General features: G+C 39.8%; 1 protein-coding gene across 4 annotated transcripts in view; it reads right to left on the reverse strand.

Moving 5' to 3' along the window:
* The window catches only part of epha7 (eph receptor A7), an 81,967-nt gene that overhangs the window by 3,190 nt on the left and 58,614 nt on the right, over window positions 1-20,163 (reverse strand). The window contains exons 6-16 of one of the 4 annotated variants that reach the window (XM_056259867.1): window positions 15,583-15,707; window positions 13,231-13,405; window positions 11,367-11,511; window positions 10,622-10,677; window positions 7,044-7,157; window positions 6,406-6,591; window positions 5,526-5,587; window positions 5,112-5,321; window positions 4,728-4,877; window positions 1,070-1,263; window positions 150-305 (exon numbers count right to left, since the gene is read on the reverse strand). In XM_056259867.1, coding sequence (XP_056115842.1) covers window positions 150-305; window positions 1,070-1,263; window positions 4,728-4,877; window positions 5,112-5,321; window positions 5,526-5,587; window positions 6,406-6,591; window positions 7,044-7,157; window positions 10,622-10,677; window positions 11,367-11,511; window positions 13,231-13,405; window positions 15,583-15,707 — 1,573 coding nt within the window. Of the gene's footprint in view, window positions 1-149; window positions 306-1,069; window positions 1,264-4,727; window positions 4,878-5,111; window positions 5,322-5,525; window positions 5,588-6,405; window positions 6,592-7,043; window positions 7,170-10,621; window positions 10,678-11,366; window positions 11,512-13,230; window positions 13,406-15,582; window positions 15,708-20,163 lie in introns of all 4 variants that reach the window. The other 3 variants (XM_056259869.1, XM_056259868.1, XM_056259866.1) reach the window with 3 other exon arrangements.

The following is a 20,163-nucleotide window of genomic DNA, read 5'->3' on the forward strand; positions in this document are numbered from 1 at the left end:
TATGAGTCAAAGAGGTCTGATTAAAATTCAGTGCAATGTCAGGATCGTATTGTGAATGAGAGCTGAGGGCTGAAATTACTCCTAGAAAGATCATGCATTTCTATAGAGCGTGACAGTGTGTAGGATAGATCACAGCAAAGCGCTCTTACTCGATAGTCATTCTAGCGACAGATTCGAGCGAGCTGTAGCCGGCAGCTGTGAAGTTGTCCACGTATCTCTCCATCTTGATAGCTTCCAACCACTCACTGACCAATCGGAAAGAGGTGAAATCTGGAGTGTTCTGGTCAAGCAGTGGGCTTATGGGTCTGAGGAAAAGGAAGAGATATATATATGAGTGTTATAATGGCGCAGTAACATTATTATTATTACATTTAGATTGCCATCGCTGTAATCTAAAATTCGCAACACGAAAATGATTGTAATTCTTTTTTTGGTATTGGTATTGAGAATAATGAAATCTCAATGATATTATTCAGCCATCAGCTCTCATTCACAATACAATATTGTGCCAATCCTAACTAACATGGATTTTTGTATTCACACTGTACTAATTTAGAGAACTGTTGCTTTGCATTACTTTGTAACAGGCATGATAAAGGACGGTTACGTGGGTTTCTTCCCAAAGTTTTAAAGGTCATATCTTCAATGTGAGATGCAGATCCTGTTGTGATTGTAAACACACTTCCTCTGACTAATACCCCACTGGAGGCTGAAGTTCCCACAAGGCTTTAAAGTTTCAAACACTCATTATGACAATTGATTTAAAGTCCTTGTTATCGAACATAAAAGCATGGAGGCTGTTTCGCTTTATTGATTCCCTGGGATTTATCTTTCATCAGTAAGCCCTAGCAGATAAATCAAATGCTGGACAGATGGAATTGTTCGCAAATTTACTCGCGAACCTATAAAAGGGCTGAAAGACATTGCAGTGAGGTGCAGGAGTATAAAACATAACAAGCAGCTTCCACGCATCGTAAAAACAAAGCTGGTCTGTGAATGGCATCACTTTCTTTGAGCAGAGATAGAGCCGGGCAGTAAAAAAAAACCAAAATTGAGTGGGTGTCCTCACCGCGTACACGTTCCCATCGGCGTTTTTAAGGTGTTAGGGTTGCGGATCATTTTGTCCAAGATGCCGACGATCTGGTCGAATTTGGGTCGGTCTGCTCGGTCTTTCTGCCAGCAGTCCAACATGAGCTGATGGAGGCCAGGAGGGCAGTCCATGGGGGCGGGGAGACGATAACCCTCCTCTATAGCCTTTATGACCTGTAAGATCAAAATGAGAGATGGAAAATTAGAAAAGGTGCAAAAGAAAAACAAGGCGGTTGAGAGACAGAGGTCAAAACGAGTAGCTTAGACATTAGCATCCAGAACAGAAAGTACACAAAGCCCTGCCTGCACCTCCAGCTCTCTATTTGTATCCCTCTCTCCACTTGCTCATCCTTTAATCAGGACTCTGTAAACAGCCGCTTTGCTGGATAAATCTGTTGTGGTTTACTTCCAGCATTACAAACTACAACAGAGGAAAAGCAGGCTAACCAGATGTGATTATTCTTGCACTGGTTATTGGAGGGTGCCTGAGCGCAAGGAAAGTGTACCACACGAACTGGATGTGAATGAAGCAAGCGCACTGAAAGCTGTTTGTTCAACAGCTGCTTGTGACAGTCATACTATCATACTATCACAAGGTTACAGTTTAAACCAAGGATGAACACATTGTTGCCTGGGTGTCTGTGCACATGTCATGGTTTATGAATTGAACGGGTCCATAGAGCAATAAAACCACCAGTGTCTCTGAGTCTGTATGTGTTCGTCAGTAAAAAATGTGGAAATACGATTATCGTACAGAACATGAGCTCACAACTAGCACCAAAATTGATAAGAATTATTTAAATCGAGGCGACTAAACTAAACATAGATTTGGCTTGTCCAGATCTATGTTTTCACCCCTCGTCTACTCCCAAGGATAAAAGCACACTGTATATTTTCCCCAAATCCTCATCTGCTATTCTCGGCGTGTCTCTCCAAACCAGGCTTGAGCTAAGGAAAGAAAAGTGTCAAAACAGAAAGAGTTGAAGAAATGCAAATATTTTCTTCTTTTTTAGCAGCCCAGAGTTGTTCGCCTCCTTCTCGAAAGGGTATAAAAACATCTGACGTTGAGGTCTGACAAGTATCAAGACTCAACTGAGGCGAATGTTCGAACGCAAAAAATAATAACATTAAAGACTGATACTAGCTATTCACTTTCATGGAGAGCTAACGTTTGCTAGGGAGCAGAGAATTATAAGTCATCATTAATTTCACAGATAAGGGTTGTTTACCTTCTCTCAAGCTTGTGTAATTTTGACAAAGAATCTGCCAAACAGAGCATTGTACACAAGACAAGTGCCTACATACAGTGGCGGATTAACAACACTTTCCCTCATACATATCATTAGCCGTGACCATATCTGAATTTCCATCCGGTTCAACTTGAAAACCCTGCACGCATGTGATCAGAATGATGAACGGCACTTTGCTGTCCCAATTTCGTTGAGACAAAAGCTCAGCGCGCAGATCGTTCCGAAGGTTTTGCATGGCTAAGCAGATATCTTTGAATTGATTGAACTCTGCTAATGATGAATTTGGCACGCATTATCATTTCTCATTATAAAGGTTGAAAGTGTAGCAGAATACAAAAAGGAATTCTACAAGCAAAACACACCATTCCTTTCCGCAGATCCATTAAACCTTTTTATCCTCAAAATGTATCATTAAAACAAGGTCACTCCTGACACCTGTGTTGATATCCAGCTAGAAAATTCAAAGTGTCAGGCGTGCTTAACTGTCCTGATACTTGGATACCTACAAATTATGTTCACGTTGTAACTAAGGACTTTTAATGCAAGCCGTGGTTTTACAAGACTATAAAGTAAGCTGAACTAACAAGAGACTTCTATTTTCTGCTAAAAGTGCCTTGATGAAGTACAAAGGACATTGAAAAACCTTTAGTTTTCCAACAGCATGAAAGACGCTTGAAGGTTATCAAGTATGTATAATGGTGGCATTTAGGGATGTGATGGTGAGGACATTTTCTCACCGGTGTGACAACACCTGTAATCCCGGTATCACCGTGGTGTGGGGGAGTTTTCCCTCTTTTCCACCACACTTTTAAAATCGCTTATGAATGCCCGTGCGGCAGTGCGCATTTTACTTTCGCCTTCGAATTAGCGCCAATTCGGAGGCAGCATTTGCTTAAATGGTCGGTTCATTATTTTTCTTTAGGGGTGTCACGATTCTCCAAATCCTCGATTCGATTAAATTTTTGATTCTAAGGTCACGGTTCGATTCGATTCTCGATTTTTGCATTTATTTTTTTAAAGCCGAAACGCAAGATCTCTCGCTCTCTCCCGTGCGCGCGCAATACGGATTGGAGCACAGTTTTTTCTGTCTCGCATGCGCGATTGCACGCTCTTGCTCGCTCGCTCGCTCACTCTAGATTCCGGGAGATTAACTAATTTGCGGGCATCAAGGAGCCGCTATCAATATGCAGGAGACTCCAGGAACTTCCGCGAGCCTTGGGATGTCTGCAAAGTAAACTGTGGCTTTTTTGAAGCGCGAACGTTGTCAACATAACTCACTGGAAATCCAAAAAACTTACACACCTGCGACTTCAATGAAAGAGGAGGGGGTTCAAGTTCTGTCGATGGGTCTCCTGCATCTGCAGTTGCCATGCTATCTTTTGATTGACTCGCAGCTTTTCAACACGCGTTTTTTTCCCGCTTGGCACGCCGACCGGACGTGACATGGGGGCGTGGCAGCATCGACGATTCCATTTTTTAATTCGATCGATTCGAAATTTTTGTCATTTCGATCGATTTCGATCTTAACACCCTTATTTTTCTTAATGAAAAACACAACAACTACAAAATCACAACTAACCCTATGCAGGGTCCGTATTAGCATTGGGTTTAAATCCAAAATACAGCCAAATAGGAGCTTTTACATTTCGCTTTGAAACCAAATCTTCCACCAACAGTCAACTCGCCTCACTCTCGTCACATGATAAATGAAATCTGACTCCTGCTGCTGATCTGTGCTGTGACTCTCATTTGGCTCCTTTTAACTGTAGTGTCTATTCTCTAAATGATTTTTATTACTATAAAAAATCTGAACGACGGTGGGGTGGGGTGCGGTGCCGTGGTGGGCAAGTGATGTAACCGGTGTGTGGTTGAACACTGTGTGACACTGGTAAAACAGACTGTTGCAGTAAGCCTAGCGGCATTAATAAATACGAATTATTGTAGAAGGAATTTAAATCATGATGATCACAGAACCTACATATGCATTCAGTGCAGTGATGACTGGTGAATTGATATTGTGATGATGACTGCCTAATTGACTGATGATCTGTTCAACTTATATAAGCATGATTTGAATGAATAAAACTAAAAAGTTGACTGATTGCTAAACTGCATGAATAAGTAAACTTTAGAACAGTATATAATACAGTTTATTACTGTAGTATATTGTTATATAAAATATAATACAACTGTAAGTAATTGTACAAATTGTATATAAATCTTTAATATAACTTGTATAATTTTTTTTTTTTTTTATAATTTTATGTGTAATAATTTGATATGTATTTTTTTAAAATATTATATTATAGTATCCTGTATTACGTTACATTATATTCCCATTTCAAGAACCATTTGGTTTAATGTATCTGCACAAAAACAGTAACTTACATCTTGATTGGACATGTCCCAGTAAGGTCGTTCCCCGTAGGACATGACCTCCCACATGACAATCCCATAGCTCCACACATCACTAGCTGATGTGAATTTACGGTACTGGATGGCTTCCATTGCTGTCCACCGAACTGGGATCTTGCCACCCTGTTTAGTAAAGTGTAGATTTTTAAAAATAAAAATAAAAAAATCACATTCAGTACACTCTGCATCAACCAGAGAAGAGTTAGAGAATATTGTATTGATTTTCTGTAAGATTCTACCATCACAATGCACCACAAACAGTATCTATATTTGTACAGCACAGATTGATTTGTTTATTCTGAGAGCGCCGTGGGCTTTCAAGGCAGGTACAATGAGACAGCAGCTTAATTGACTCACCGTTGTTGTGTAGACAGCTTCGGGATCGTCGTCAATCACTCTGGACAGGCCGAAGTCGGACACTTTACATACAAGATTGCTGTTGACAAGAATGTTTCGCGCTGCCAGATCGCGATGGACGTAGCCCATGTCTGAGAGGTATCTCATCCCGGCTGCGATGCCACGCAGCATTCCCACCAACTGAATCACAGTGAACTGCCCATCATGTTTCTGTGCAAACACAAACAGAGAAACATTGTCTATCCATCACCACCGCACAACAGACACATGCTCCATCCACCACGTGGGGGTAATGCTGACAGTGACACGGCCGAAGAATGAGCAATGGAATGGTAAATCGCAGTGGGTGTAATGAACAGAACAGAAAAGATATTGTATTCACTGACCAGATTGTCTAGGGTGGTTTATACGTACCCTGAGGAATGCATCTAATGAGCCATTTTCCATGTATTCAATTACTATCATGACTGGTTTTCCTGAAAGAGCAAAGAACAGACTCCATTAAAGTGAAGTGCGGCCAACGCACACTGTACGAAAGCAGTAATGAGAAACAATTCGCAGACAATTCTACAACACTGGATTCACTTTAGTCTGACGACAGGGCTTTTCATAAACACTTTTGGAATGTACACCCGCCAAAAATAATAATAAACGACCCTGAGCCACAAATAATTTTATCCAAAATTACAAGATCAAATCATAACAATATGACTTCACAACTCAGCTTACGGTAAGTCATAACTCTTCAGAATTTAGAAGATTAATAGTGCACCATAAAAGTTACATTTCTGTCCGACTAAGCAATAATTTGTCTTGTTTAAATGTCATGTAACTGCTTTAGTCTCCAACTGATTTTGCAAAGTCGGACTAACAGACCTAGATAATGGGATTGCAACTTTGCTTCATTGGACTACAATTCGGCCTTGTCGTTTCGTTTGATGTGTATTTAAGATTTAAAAATATATCAAATGTCAAATACGTATATTGAATAACAAACACTACAGTTCAAATTATGATAAAGTACTTTGCATGCACTTTAGTATGCTAGTCAGCACATCAAAATAAGGGCTTCTTTAAAATACATTACAAATCATTATGATTTAATAATATCGTCATGCTTTACAGTAAAACTTTTAATTTGACATTACTACAAAGTGCACTTTTTCAAAGTGTATTTAAGGATATTTAGAAACAGTCATGAAAGTGTACTCTCTTTTTTACAAGGTAAGGACTTCTTGCTAGTTAAGAAGCCACATCCAGTATTCAAAGCATATGCACGTGATGAACTTCCCACCTCTTGTGACGACACCCTCCAGATGGACCACATTCGGGTGATCAAACTGGCCCATTATGCTGGCCTCGCACAGGAAGTCCCGTCTTTGTTTTTCAGTGTAGCCTACTTTCAGCGTTTTTATGGCCACTGACACGTCCCTCTTTCCCGGCAGCTTCAGTCGTCCACTGCACACCTCTCCAAACTCTCCTGTGAAACACGCAACCACCAGCAAGCTGAGTTCGAGAGATCCAGGTCAAGTTTAACACCGTTACCTGTTCCGATGGTGCTTAATACATATCCGTCATGCAGGCAGCAGGATTCAGCATTATATGATGCTATGCATCGGTACACAGGGGAGTGCAACCAAGAGAGCAGATAATTGGATATGCTATATAGAGGACACGCTAACACACTTATACGGTTTGTAACTAAAAGGGATGTGGCAGCAATTCATCAATGGCGATACATTTATGTGCATCCTGGCCTTAAGAGAAGACATATTAATTATAAACCAATCCTACAGCAGCGCTAGCAATAACAGGAGGCCAGAGAGATGCTCTGGCCGCTATCGAGAGTGTAAATATTTGGTTGTCATTGTGATAAATGAGAGAGGTGTGTGACTAAAGCGAGGCAGCGGAGAAGACAAGAGAAGAGCTCACCTGCGCCGATAACCCTCTCAATCTTAATGCAAGAGGCATCCAGCTCCTTCGCGAACTGATGGACAGCCCTGTTCGGGTCCTCGTAGGTTTCAGGGTCAATGTATGTTTTGGTGCCTGGAAATTTAACTGTAGAAGGGTAAGAGGATTACTGTTACGATTAAATATGCATGCCGCACACACACAGAGCCCTTGATGGACGGATGCGATTACTGGAGGGTAGAGACACGGGGCTGTGGGCTAAACAGCACACTGTGATGGAAGATAGCATGTCAAAAGGTCTCTTTCATCAAATAATAAAACCTATGCTTTTATTTTTCCACACATATTTCATAAAAAAAATAACGCTATTACATTTTCTTGTTAACCTTCTCACAGTGGAGCCGAAAGGGTATTAGCCATACAGCATGGCAGCAGCATACATAGCTGTCACTCATTGGATAATGGGTTTCATAAAACTGAGCTATTGTTTGAATGCCGAGAAAGAATGTTCCACTGCATTGTGAAACAAACATGATTTAGATTTATTATTATTATTATTAATAAATATTTATATATATAAAAGATCATATCTAAAAAACAACATATAATAATTATTTGTAATAATATTAATAATAAAACAATATTAATATGAATTATTTTATTAATACCATGGATGGAATTAATTATTCATTGTAACAATTATTAAAACATTATTATGTTAATAATATTTTGTATTAACCATATTACTAAAGCACTAATTACATTAATAAATTATAATGCCCAATTGGCAATATTTTACTTTATTTTATCCATACGCAACACTTTTTATTTAAAGGCCAATTAATGTGTTCGCCCAGTCTTACTATCTAATCAAATCCTATAATTACATTGCTACCTGTCAACTTCAACATTAAGCTCCACTTAATGAGATGCAAAAACTAATAGGCTACATCATGCTGGGATGAAAACGACTAAAATGGACTGTTGCTAACGAGTAATTAAATTACTAATTTGCAACAAAAGCAATGCCGAGGAACAGGGAGAGAGCTTTTTCCTGACATCCCCCCCGTTCCTTCAAGGCAGTGCCGGCCTACACGATGACATAAGCAAACGGGCATTGTGCTCCAGTCATATGCAACGGCAGCAGATATTTCCCTTCTTCTTGCCTGCTATAATTGCTTCGTCCATCTGAGTTGTCAGTAAATCTGATAGAACGTGTTTATCACTGCTGCCCGCACAACACAAGCAACAAATTGGGCGTACGAGTACGATGCGCGCCTTATCTGCCTTTTGTCAAACCAGCTAGCATCTTGTGGTTTTGCGTAGCTGAGCAGATTCTCTTTATAAGCAGATGTTGTCTGGTGCTGTTTTTGGCAGGGTTGCACGACGGCGAGAATATGGCAAGCTGTAAGCCTCAGCGTGTGGGCAAGAACGCTAGTGAGATTGAGCTGCCCCTGAACAAGCAAGCTGTGCCACCTTGAACCTTTGTTTCCAAATCAGCAGTTTGCCTACAGCACTGATCATTAGCAGAGCAAGTCTAGGGATGGCGTTGCCAGCGCTGTCTCCAGGGGCTTCATTAGGGACTGCTGAGAGAAAACATCTTACTGGCCGAGAGGCCTGGGCGCAGGGGTTCAGAATCCAGAAGTTAAACACCTAGTGGAACATCTTAACGCTAAGAGGTCTGAAAGCTCTCTTCAGATGAAGATCTGGTGATGAGGGCATGTTTCTGTAGGGTTATGGCCAAGCTTTACACCATAGGCAACGCTAGACATGTAATCTGTGATCATAGAGCATTGACTGTAGCTCTATACAGTTATTGGCAGAATTTGCACACATTTGAATTCTGTGGATTTAAACATGGCAATGTGCACAATATATCTGATCATATCTGGATGTTAAACTGTTTAAACATCTCCAAAGCCCATGATATGCTCTCCCCTTCTGATTATTAATGAAACTTTTTTTTTTACATCTGGACTACCAAAGAGCTCTATTAAACACTGACAAAGAGTTCAGAATGCAGCTTCAACACTCAGATCCCTTCCTTGTCTGTATAATTCAGAATTGAATTCAAGATCCTCTCATTAGTTTGTAAAATATTTTTAAAATGGTACTGCCTCAATATACCTTTCTAATTGGTTGAATAAAAATACTCCTGTAAGATTGCTCTGAATATCCAATGGTAAGTTGCTGGTTGTACTAAAACACAGCTAAAAATTGGTGAGTCAGCCTTTAGTCATTTTGGTCCCAAGCTATGAAACTAACTTCCTGACAACCTACGAGCAATTGACTCACTATGCCCTTTTTAAAAGTATCTCAAAACACATTTGTTCACAAGGGCCTTTCCTTGATTTTTCTTCAATACTTTTTTGTTGCAGTTGTATTATCTTATTTCTATTATGTGAGTACATCTGTTTATCTCTTCTGTGAATGCACACATGCATTTATCTTCTGTAAACCACTTTGTAAACACGATTGTTTTTTTAAAGTACTATAAATAAAGCTTCATTTACATTTAGTTGTTTAGATCATCATCTAGCATTAATTTAAAGAGATGGCCACAGATTAGTATCACAAAGTAGTACTACAAAGTAACATAGATCAGGGTTATTATCACTAAAGAAGTAAGTCATCACTGGATAGTTGGGCTTTCAATAAAACCTATTCAATAAAAAGTCATTAATCAGTAAATGACTAGAGAAAATAGAGAAAAAGGGCTGTGGCGTTCCAGATTGCCAAAAACTTCAACACAAAATGCACTTTTGATTTTGGCACTGATCTGACTGTCCGTGGGGGCAGATAAAAATTTGTAAGTTTTAACGAAAGCCCTAGAGCTGTCAAAATGTAGCCGCATGACACAAAACGTGTCATTTTGTGCCATCCAGCAAACTTTTGAATACTATACATTTTTTTCTGACAAATAAATGGGGATATCTGGGTGCAGGTAACATGGAGAAAGAGTACAGATTGTTCATTTACATATAAAAATTGAAAACTGGTGAAATTATCCTTTAACCAAAACTAATAAAAATAAAATATAAATATTAGATAAAAAACTTGACAAAAAAAATGCTGCCTTGGCAACTAATTGAAATACGTTTACGTTGAAGCACTAAAATTACTAACTGGAAATGAAATAAAAACTAAAACAGCAAATTACTCCAAAAACTAAAATAAAAACTAAATGTATAAAATAGTATAAAACAACTATAAAAATGGTTTACCATAATTTTTATTTTTTGCTAGCTAAAAGTATTAAACTAAAATGATCTCTGTATTTGAGTATTTAAAGGAAAGGTTCTAGATATTTCATAAAAACTGGAGCATATGAGAGGGTACAGCTGTTATGGTTGACCAGAACGTGATCAATGATGTACAGCATGGCTCAGTCTTGCTCCTCTCCTCCTGCAAAGTTTAGTTCCCATCCTGCTTTAACACACCTGCCTGTAATTTTCAAGCGTGAGTCCAAAGACCTTGATTAGCTGGTTCAGGTGTTTGATGAGAGTTGGAACGAAACTCTGCAGGATGGTTCTCCAGGGGCGCGGCTGAGCACCACTGATGAGCATGTGTATAATGAGCTGGTGAAAGCTGCCACTCACATTGAAAGTAGAGCTCCTCATCCCCTTCCTGATCGGCCTTACTGTAGCCACAGTGTCTATACAGGGGAAAAAAGAAACTAATTAATGGCCTGCAGTCACCGGACATATCATTTCAAACATAACAGGGCTATGGAATGTTAATCGAAATGTTTTTTTCTGGACACGGAATAGAAATGCCATGTATTCCTGTTCCGTGCTATGAGCTTCGACATAAATTAATTGATTTAGATTTTTTTTTGTCTTTCAGAATGATTGGAATTTAAAATATATATATATATACAAATAAATGATCTGCAATTTCTGGAAATGATATTTCCAGTTGATGATTAAGAATAACTCCATAATGAATTGAATACCAAAGCATTCAGAGCATTCAGTGTCGATGGACATGCAGGAGAGCAATACGTGTTTGTGAAGGGTTGGGAGGACATGGGTATCAGTGACAAACATCATGAGTGAAGTTTTCAGATGGAAAAACACTGTTTTAGTGTTTCTTGGTTCAACAATGACAAACAGGTACAAAAGTGAGAAGGAAGGATTCGCAGTTGTGAATCCCATCCTGGGTGTATGCTAACAGAATGAGCTAGTGAGGGGAAAATGCATCAGAGGTCACATTCCCACAGTGTACAACATGATGGTGGGTGGGTGAGTGTGATCACACGCAAGTGGGCGAGGGTGTGAACTCCACAGCTATGGTGGCCTTTGAGGGACAGAAAGGCAAACTGAGAGAGCGTACGAGACTCACAGTAGCGGAGAGTCAATGGGGGCCGCGAGAGCGTACCTTCTCCCTATGATGAAACCAAACACCATGAAGACCAGGATGATGGTACCGGCTACCGCCACCACCGCAATGATGATGACTGGATTCTGCTCACTCGATATGACAGTAGCTGCAATTGAAACACAAATAAACAATAAAAGATGTTAACTGCAATGCTATAAGCTTAGTTTATAAAATATAGGGATTCAAAATATATCTGTACCATATTAGAATTTGTTTGTAACATTTATATTATTGAATTAATTGTTTATGCTCATTTCTCCTATTTTTACGTCATCTAACTCACACTTAGCAACACTGTTAAAGGTGCTCTACGTAACTTTTAGCGGCTTCTAGTGGTGATGTTTCAGATTGCAACCAAATTTTACAAGAGCGCTCGTGCTCTAACTCATAGACAATACCGTCTATTACACAAATATCTCGGCGAATACTTGACGGACTCGGCGAGCACCGAGCTCGTTGGGACCATCTAGTCGAGCTGAAAAGAACCATATAAGTTCCATAGTTTTTGGTGGTGTTTTCGCGGAGATATTAGCAGAAAACCATCGGGCGCGCTGCAAAATTGCGGACGCCGGTGACGTCACGATCTCAGAAGAAAATCGCTCGTATCTCTGGAACGCAAAGACCCAGAGAGCTCAAATTCGGGGGAGGAGGTCCCAGGGGAACCCTTGCCCGAACACTAGAGTGGCGGGCCTCGGGGATGCCCCCTACCGGATCGCCGTTCGCTGGGACCCCCAATTTCGAACGGCTATAACTCGGGGAGCCGGGCGAGTTGGACCTCGGGGGTGGGGTCGTTCGAAAGGCCCCGTCCAGCACTACGAACGATTAGTCTTGGGAATATTGATCAAAGATTGACTGAGATATAAGCCGAAAAACGTGCGCCTTTAACCGGACGTAACTCCCTGACCGTCTACAATAGACTGTATATAAGGAGAGAGGCTCGGGAGCGCGCATGCACGTCACATCCGTTGGATTTCGCGGTAAATCCGACCCGGAGACTTCACATAAAAATAGGAATACTGGCCTTCAGAGGTAATAGCCAAACTCGACAAGTGGATCATTTTAATGTGTGATTACAACCCCTTCACACACAGGCAATAAAAAAAGGATTCATTTTAGTAGAAAAGTTACATAGAGCACCTTTAAATGAAATCTTTATCAAATCTCAAAATGAGTATCCATTTTCATACTGTACATTATTATGTTGTAATGCCTAAATTTACTTGCAGCATTTAAAATGACTGGTTTTAGTGTTTCATTTTAAATTTATTTAAACACAATTGTTTAGAATTTTAAATATCCGTCATTTACAGCTTATTGGAATTGGCCAGAATTTTAATTTTGGCAAAAGGAGAAGGCAGACTAGGCAGACTAGCTTAAAGCAAAGCTCCATTGAAAAATCATAGGACGGTTGTAACCCCCTTTTCGTCCTCTCTCTGGTGCAGGGAGGGGCTGGCTCTATTTTAGGGTCTCGCTGAGTGCACGGTTCTACTGTTTCAAAAAAAGTGGGCTTAATAGTCCCAGATGGTAATACAGTGGCCTGCATTTGAAACAATGACACATTCAGGTTGGATTGTTTCACGTTAGGTTTGTTTCTCCGAATCGAAAACACTGCGCTCATTGACAAACTGCAGAGGGAACCGAAACATCTTATCGAAAATACACAATGTCTTAGGAACAGTCTGGGTCAGAGATTTTATCTGGAAGAAGCTGGACCTTGCCTTCAGGTCTAATCAGATAGATCATAATGCAAAACCTTACTAAACTAGAGCTACACTAGCAGGTCAATTAGCAAAAGCAGATAACAATCACATACTCTTTTGCTCACCAGATCCAGTGGATTCTTCCTTGGTGGTGACCTCTAGTCTTGGTCCGAAGATGCCGTATCCCGCAGCGGTGAATGCTCGAATCTGAAAGACGTACGCTGTGCTTGGCTTCAGATTATTGACTGTGGCTGAAGTGGACTTTGACTTCACGGTGGAGTAAATGCGATCCTTCTGGTCCTTCAGGTTCAAAAGAAGAAAACAAAATAACAATCTTGTCACAGGGTATCAAAAGCACAAAATCGTACAAATTCTTTATAGAGAGGGGGGGGGGGGTTACGCTGAAGTGTTTGGCAGCGAATACTGGAGCATTTGGCCCTTTTCACACGTAAAGAGTTCAAGCAGAGGCAATATCACAGTTTTTCATCCGTAACCTAGGTAACCAGAAGCAAGCTGTTTGCGAGGAGCTGGTGCTTCATTTACAATTGGAATGTCAAAGAGAGCTTGAGGAAACACAAACACATGCACACCCACACAGAGTGTACGGCTATCTCCCAATTTGCATGCTATCTGTCCTATGTAGTAGTTGAGTTTAAGATTAGAGTGTCACAGTGTGTTGACAATGGTATGCAAAAGATGTCTGAAGGTGTTCTATTTTTAGTTTTAAAAAAAGAAATCCATGTTTTGTTTTGTTTGTTTGTTTTTTTGTTAATATTGCCTACTTGTACAACAAAAAGGAAGCAGTTTGTACTGGTTCTACTACCACAGTAATATTCAAATGTTTGAAATTAATTCTAACAAAATTAATTTAGCTATATGCTAACATAATATCTACCTGCATGTCCATTTCAACTTCATAATACAACAGATACGATAACAGATAACATAAAAAAAATACAAATTAATTGAGAGGTAAATAAAGTTGAAATTGTGGTAATTATGGAAAAAAAAAATTGTGAGATAAATACACAATTACAAGATAAAGTCACATTGAGATAAAGTCACAATAGTGATATGTAAATTATGAGAAGTAATAACAAGACAAAAGTTGCATTTAGATGAAGTACAGATAAACTGACAATCACGAGGAAAAAAGTCGCTAGTGTTAAAAATGTTGGGGTCAGTAAGGTTTTTTTGAAAGAAAGAAAGAAAGAAAGAAAGAAAGAAAGAAAGAAAGAAAGAAAGAAAGAAAGAAAGAAAGAAAGAAAGAAAGAAAGAAAGAAAGAAAGAAAGAAAGAAAGAAAGAAAGAAAGAAAGAAAGAAAGAAAGAGAGGTATTTTAAATTGTAATGTAATATTACACAATGTTATGTTTTTACTGTATTTTTTTTAAATTAATGTATCATTGGGGAACATAATAGACTAAAAAAACATATTACTTTAAAACATTTTAGAAATCTATATATTTTTGTTTTAATTAAACAGTTTTTTTTAAATATCTCTATAAAAAGTATATATTTATGTTAAGGTGGAAATGTTTTTCAATACATGAAACTGATTCAAACCTGCATCCCCCGTGTGAACGCCATAGCTGCAACATATGAAAAGCATGTGCACTAGTGCTATACATAGTATTTTCTCCTGATCTTCAGCAGACAAAAAAAAAAAAAATCCTTAAATGTAATGCCACAGGCTGTTAGGAGTGAAGTCAGGCTTGCTTCTAATTTTCACACAGGACGGACAACAGCCAGGGAGCGCTGCTCAGGAGGCTGGCTCTGCTTTCACATTGCCTAAGAGACCAGAACCCTACAGGGTGAGCACCGAGCGAACGCGCTGGACCTTTCTGCTTTTGCTTGACTAGCTTACATATGAGTTTGATGGTAGACACTATGAAGCTGTGCTTTATAATGGATGGGAGGAGGGATTGAGCAGGAGAGTGAGCTGAGATGAAAGAAATTAGGTGTGGTATGTGTTTGTGTTCATGTTTTTTGGGACTACAGTACTGATTAATGTTTTAGTGGCAGCGTGAGCAAACCTGCAAGGAGTTGTGGGTTGTTTTTCATCGAACAGATGCTCAGGTACAATTCCAGACATCACGAGGTATGTGTGCTGCTCTTGTGTGTGCATTTCTGAAGTGGTCTTAGACGTGCACGAGTGTGGCTGTGGTAAACTGAGACGGTCTTGTGTATGTTTGTGTGGGATTGGTGAAGGACCTCAGTCTAATTAAAATCTTATGAGTGTCTCATTCATTATAGCAATTAGATGGGAAGGATCCACTCAGACCGGAGCATTTGACTACGAGCTATGTGCAGAGAATGCAAATCATAAAAAACATGCAGGATAGGACAGGTTGCATGGGAATTGGGATGCTGACGGACAGGTAGACACAGTCATTGTCTCTCTCTGTCTGTTATTTTCTGAAACAAATACATATATTCATTAATAGCTTGTGCTCTGGAGCAGGTGGTGTGGACTCACTTTCTCATAGTACTTGATCTCATATTCGGTGATGACGCCATTGGGCTGCTCTGGTTCCTGCCAGGAGAGCTGAACGCTGTGCTGCTGAACTCGCTCCTTTATCACCTCACTCACCTGAGATGGGGCTGAAAGAAAGAAAAAAAGAAGGAAAGATTTTTGAGTTTTAGTAATTTAGTACATGTTAAAAAGGTACAATAAAAAAATATACATGCCTTATTACAAAGTGAACAAAACACAGTAGTTTAATCTTATCTGTAAAACTGAAAGTTGCTTGATTGATTTAATTTTAATTTTAAAATGTAACATACAGAAACAATTCCAAGATATGACAGACAGACAGACAGACAGACAGACAGACAGACAGACAGACAGACAGACAGATAGATAGATAGATAGATAGATAGATAGATAGATAGATAGATAGATAGATAGATAGATAGATAGATAGATAGATAGATAGATAGATAGATAGACAGATAGACAGATAGACAGACAGACAGACAGACAGACAGACAGACAGACAGACAGACAGACAGACAGACATATATATAGACAATGTATTGTTTTCTGTGTGGACAGATTTGTTAACAAAAACATAAATAATAGGGAAAAATATGACTGAGATCTGTTTGCATGAAATAACACACTGAGCCAACAGCACCTTAATATATTCACATACTGTACACATAAAAAAAAAACCTATTCCCTTGCTTTAATGCAAATTCAGTACCTGGTTGGCAGAAATACACACAGACAGAATCTTGTGTCACTACTGCTGCTCTGATGAATATTCACTTGGTGGCTGCTAAATGTTTACACCTCATAATGGAAATTTCAATTACTGAGCAAACAGCAGAAGACAGCCTTATCCCAGTCAGAGTAAAACTGCAACGTTTGGCTTATGAATGTCAATTAAGTCAAATTAATTCTGCCGACACATGCGGAAGTGCTTTTAAGAGAAATGCAACCAACCCCATTGGGCGTCTCATTTATTCCCTCCCTTTAGCACCACTTCCAGATCCGCGTGTGCCTCTTATACTCTTTCTTCGCCAGTGTGCTATAATTGTCTTTGAATTACAAAGTTATTGCACACTTTGTCCGTCGACTCGGTATACTATTTCCAAATGCTGTGTGAATTTAAAACGAGAAGCTTGTGGGTAGCCCAAATGAAATTCCTTGTTTTTAATAAACTCAGAAATAAGATCCGTTTGAATCTCAAAAGGTAACCTTCGGATGAGGACGTTCTGGAAGAAGTGCATGGAAAAGTAGCGCTCATGCACACAGCATTAATGAGTGTCCACTCTCAACGGACGTCTGTTAAAGTAAGAAAAGACAGAAGTACCTCAAGTAGAGGGGAAGGAAAAAGAGAATTAGGCTTCGAGAGGAATTTAACTGATCTGTGTGTGCAGTGAGACAGAATGAGAGAAGTAGTGACATCTCCGTATCGGTGCTCGGTGATCCGTCGAGGGCAAGGATCCAGGGTCACGACCTCATTTGACCCGGGATTTATTTTTTTCCGCTGATCTCGTGGTAATGAGCGATTCAGGATTAAAACCTCATTACGGCCTATCTGGTACCACGGATGGCAGCGCAGATCTAAAACCGCAGCAGTCAGATTGTGTTTTGACATATGTAGTATAATCCAACTAAAACAATCTAATTTCCCATCCAGATCTGAAGGTTGGCCAGACCAACTCACACAGACAGACACTCACACTGCACTGTGCCAGCCTGCATGGTAGTTTGTAATACCAACCAAATTCCTTGTTCTCCTTAAGAGGCTATTCAGTTTAAACCACACTAGCTTTCATTTAACACCACAGCAATCGTACTGATGCATTTAGGGATGTTGTTACATACTCAAGGTGTTTTTAACTCCCTCAGTTGGAAACTGTGCTGAAGAAGAGGACTTAAACAAGACTGATTTCCTATTTTTTTTTAGCTTAGTCAAAGCAGTCCGAGCGTCTCAGAATCTGTGTTTGTTTTTCGCCTCTGTCCACATTCATTGTATGCAGAGAGTGTCAATTACCCATGAGGAGTGGGGCGATGGCAGGCAGGACACGCCAATTTAAAGAGCACACTTGTACAGCACAGAACCAGTTGTACTGGAGTAATTGGATCTTTTGCCCCTTTCAACTGACTGCTCCTTCTATAGTGTTTCGTATGAGGTGCTCGATTGTCTTTCGGAGTAATAGCCTCGGTCCTTTTAACCTGATCTGGGAAATAAAAGTTGTTACTGTTTCTCTGGAGTTACTTCTCCCACATGAAGTGTTTTCTTTTTATTCTTGTATATGAATTTCCATATCCAGCACCAGAGCCGATGAGCCCTATACGCACACTACGCAAGTTGCGTAGGGCCCCGCAAATTACTCAAGGCCCCGCCTCCCCCTCGTGTCAAAGCGCGTCAATCAAAGTTGACAACATCGATGAGAAAATTAAGCGGAACTATCCTTCTGGTCACGAAAAGAGAGAAAAAACACAATGAGAGTGAATTGCGGGAACAGCGATCAGATAGACTTGTCTTCTCTCCTCTCCAAGTTTGATGTCAGCAAAGAACAGTAAAGTTAAGATGATGTGCATCTCTCTAGTCTAACCCAGCTGGGCAGTGTATCTTTTGGTCTGTTTGTGTCTGTCTTGCTAATGCCGGCCACTTCCAGGGCTGTGCTCTGTGATTTTGTGCCTGACAAAAAAAAAAAAAAAGTGAGAGTGAAATACAACTATTTATTACACAAAGGGCAACGGTGTTTGTTTATAAACTGCAGCTCGGAAAAGATAACTGCGTCGCGCTTTAACATGCGTTCATATGCATGTGCACGAAATGAAACGCACACTTTCCAGCAAAACATCTGTGGGGACCAGTACAATATGGGCGTGATGGCACTCCTCATCATAAACTTTTAAAACAAGACAATGATTATCTAGTCTCCAAGTCAGTTTAGTTACAACTCTGCAATAAAGCAAGATGGAATGCAATGCATTGATATTGACTATTGATTTATAGGGCATATTGCATTTAAAATGTTGATTGGCTGGACATACTGGTTAATATGGATGCCCATTCCTCAGCATTACTTGATGGTTATTATTTACTGTTATCATTTAAAACACAGTGACAGGCTATGGCAAGCCATTTTAGCTTTTATTCATTCACAGGATAAATTTTTGATATCAATAGTTAAATTTGTACTATTTAAAATGTGAATTCTTGATATTAAGAATGCACCTTTTCTAGTAACAATGTCTATTTCTGATATCAGGAATTACATTTTCATTAGTACTAGTTAAAGGAGGGAGGATTGTAGTGGGAGCACTGGGGTGTCAGGTGTGACTGTGTGGCAATGGCAAATGGTTTACATGGCTCATGGGTCAGGTGGAGGGCCCCTTAACAGAATTTAGCTTAGGGCCCCAGGGAGGTCAGGATCGGCTCTGTCCAGCACACCCTCTGACTTCTGAATCTAGTTACACTATACAAACATGTGTACGCTGCTTTTGGGATTTTGGAGGACAATTTTCCATTGACAGGTCAATCTGTTAGACACTTGTATACTTGTAAAAGCACTAAACTTTGGCCCTAAGGCAACAGATGTTTGCTAGTTTTGACAAGCCACTTATCAAGATAAAACCGAGTAATAAAACCAAATAATATTAAGTAAATGGAACCTAAAATGTGTTCAAGTGTAAACGGATGTCTTTAGAGAGGAACTAGAACAGAAATTGAAAAAGAGTTTTGGGGCTTTTAGTTCAAGTCTGTTAGATTCGAGACCATCTATCTGCTGTATAGGGATGCACTGTTATAAAAATTCTGGCCAATAATGAGAATTATATTAATGTTATGTCTGATAACCGCCCTCGTCAAGCCATTTCACTGGGTCTGAGACATCTATAATAAGAGAACTTCCATAAGAACAACCTTACCACTACCTTCAAAAACTTAAATGTGGAAAAACCTATTTGATATACCCCACTGATATATTTATTTGCTCCACAACTTTCACTACATCATGAAAGCTAAAAACACAACTATCTAACTCCTGTTCAAACTTTTTTTTATATATATATGTATATATTTTTGACATCATTTAAGGCAGGACCCAAACTTTCATCATAAACAGCAGCCTCCTGTTCCAGCAATGCAGGACAGGCCGCCATCCCCTCTCCGCTGAGAACCAGCCGGGTAATTGAGAATCAAGCGTGATGACAGCCCTCATATCGACTGGAATCTGCGAGCTGGAAGAGAGACCCTGAGTTCAGTGTTAATATGGAGGAAATGTGTCCCTCACTCCCTCTCCGTGGCACTTTCCCCATGGTGTGTTTAACCACTGCCCTATAACAACCATTAATGACATGCTTACCTCAGAGCGAGTCAACCCACTCCCACTTTTATCGCACGTAAGGGGCCTAGCACAGCAGAAAATCGGATAATTGTTCCGTCTGTCCTAAAGAGGCAGTGCGAGGGGGGGACGTTTTGTGTGCAGTGGCTGGGTGACATAAAAGCAGATATTAGTGACCTTCTCAAGCCTCCTAATGCATAAGTTAATTCAAGCAGAAGCAAGCGTCTATCATGCTCTGCATTAGAATACA

The sequence above is a fragment of the Rhinichthys klamathensis genome, unplaced genomic scaffold (genome assembly GCF_029890125.1).
Source record: "Rhinichthys klamathensis goyatoka isolate OS25496 unplaced genomic scaffold, OSU_Roscu_1.1 h1tg000170l_1, whole genome shotgun sequence".
In the NCBI taxonomy this organism is placed as follows: Eukaryota; Metazoa; Chordata; class Actinopteri; order Cypriniformes; family Leuciscidae; genus Rhinichthys; species Rhinichthys klamathensis.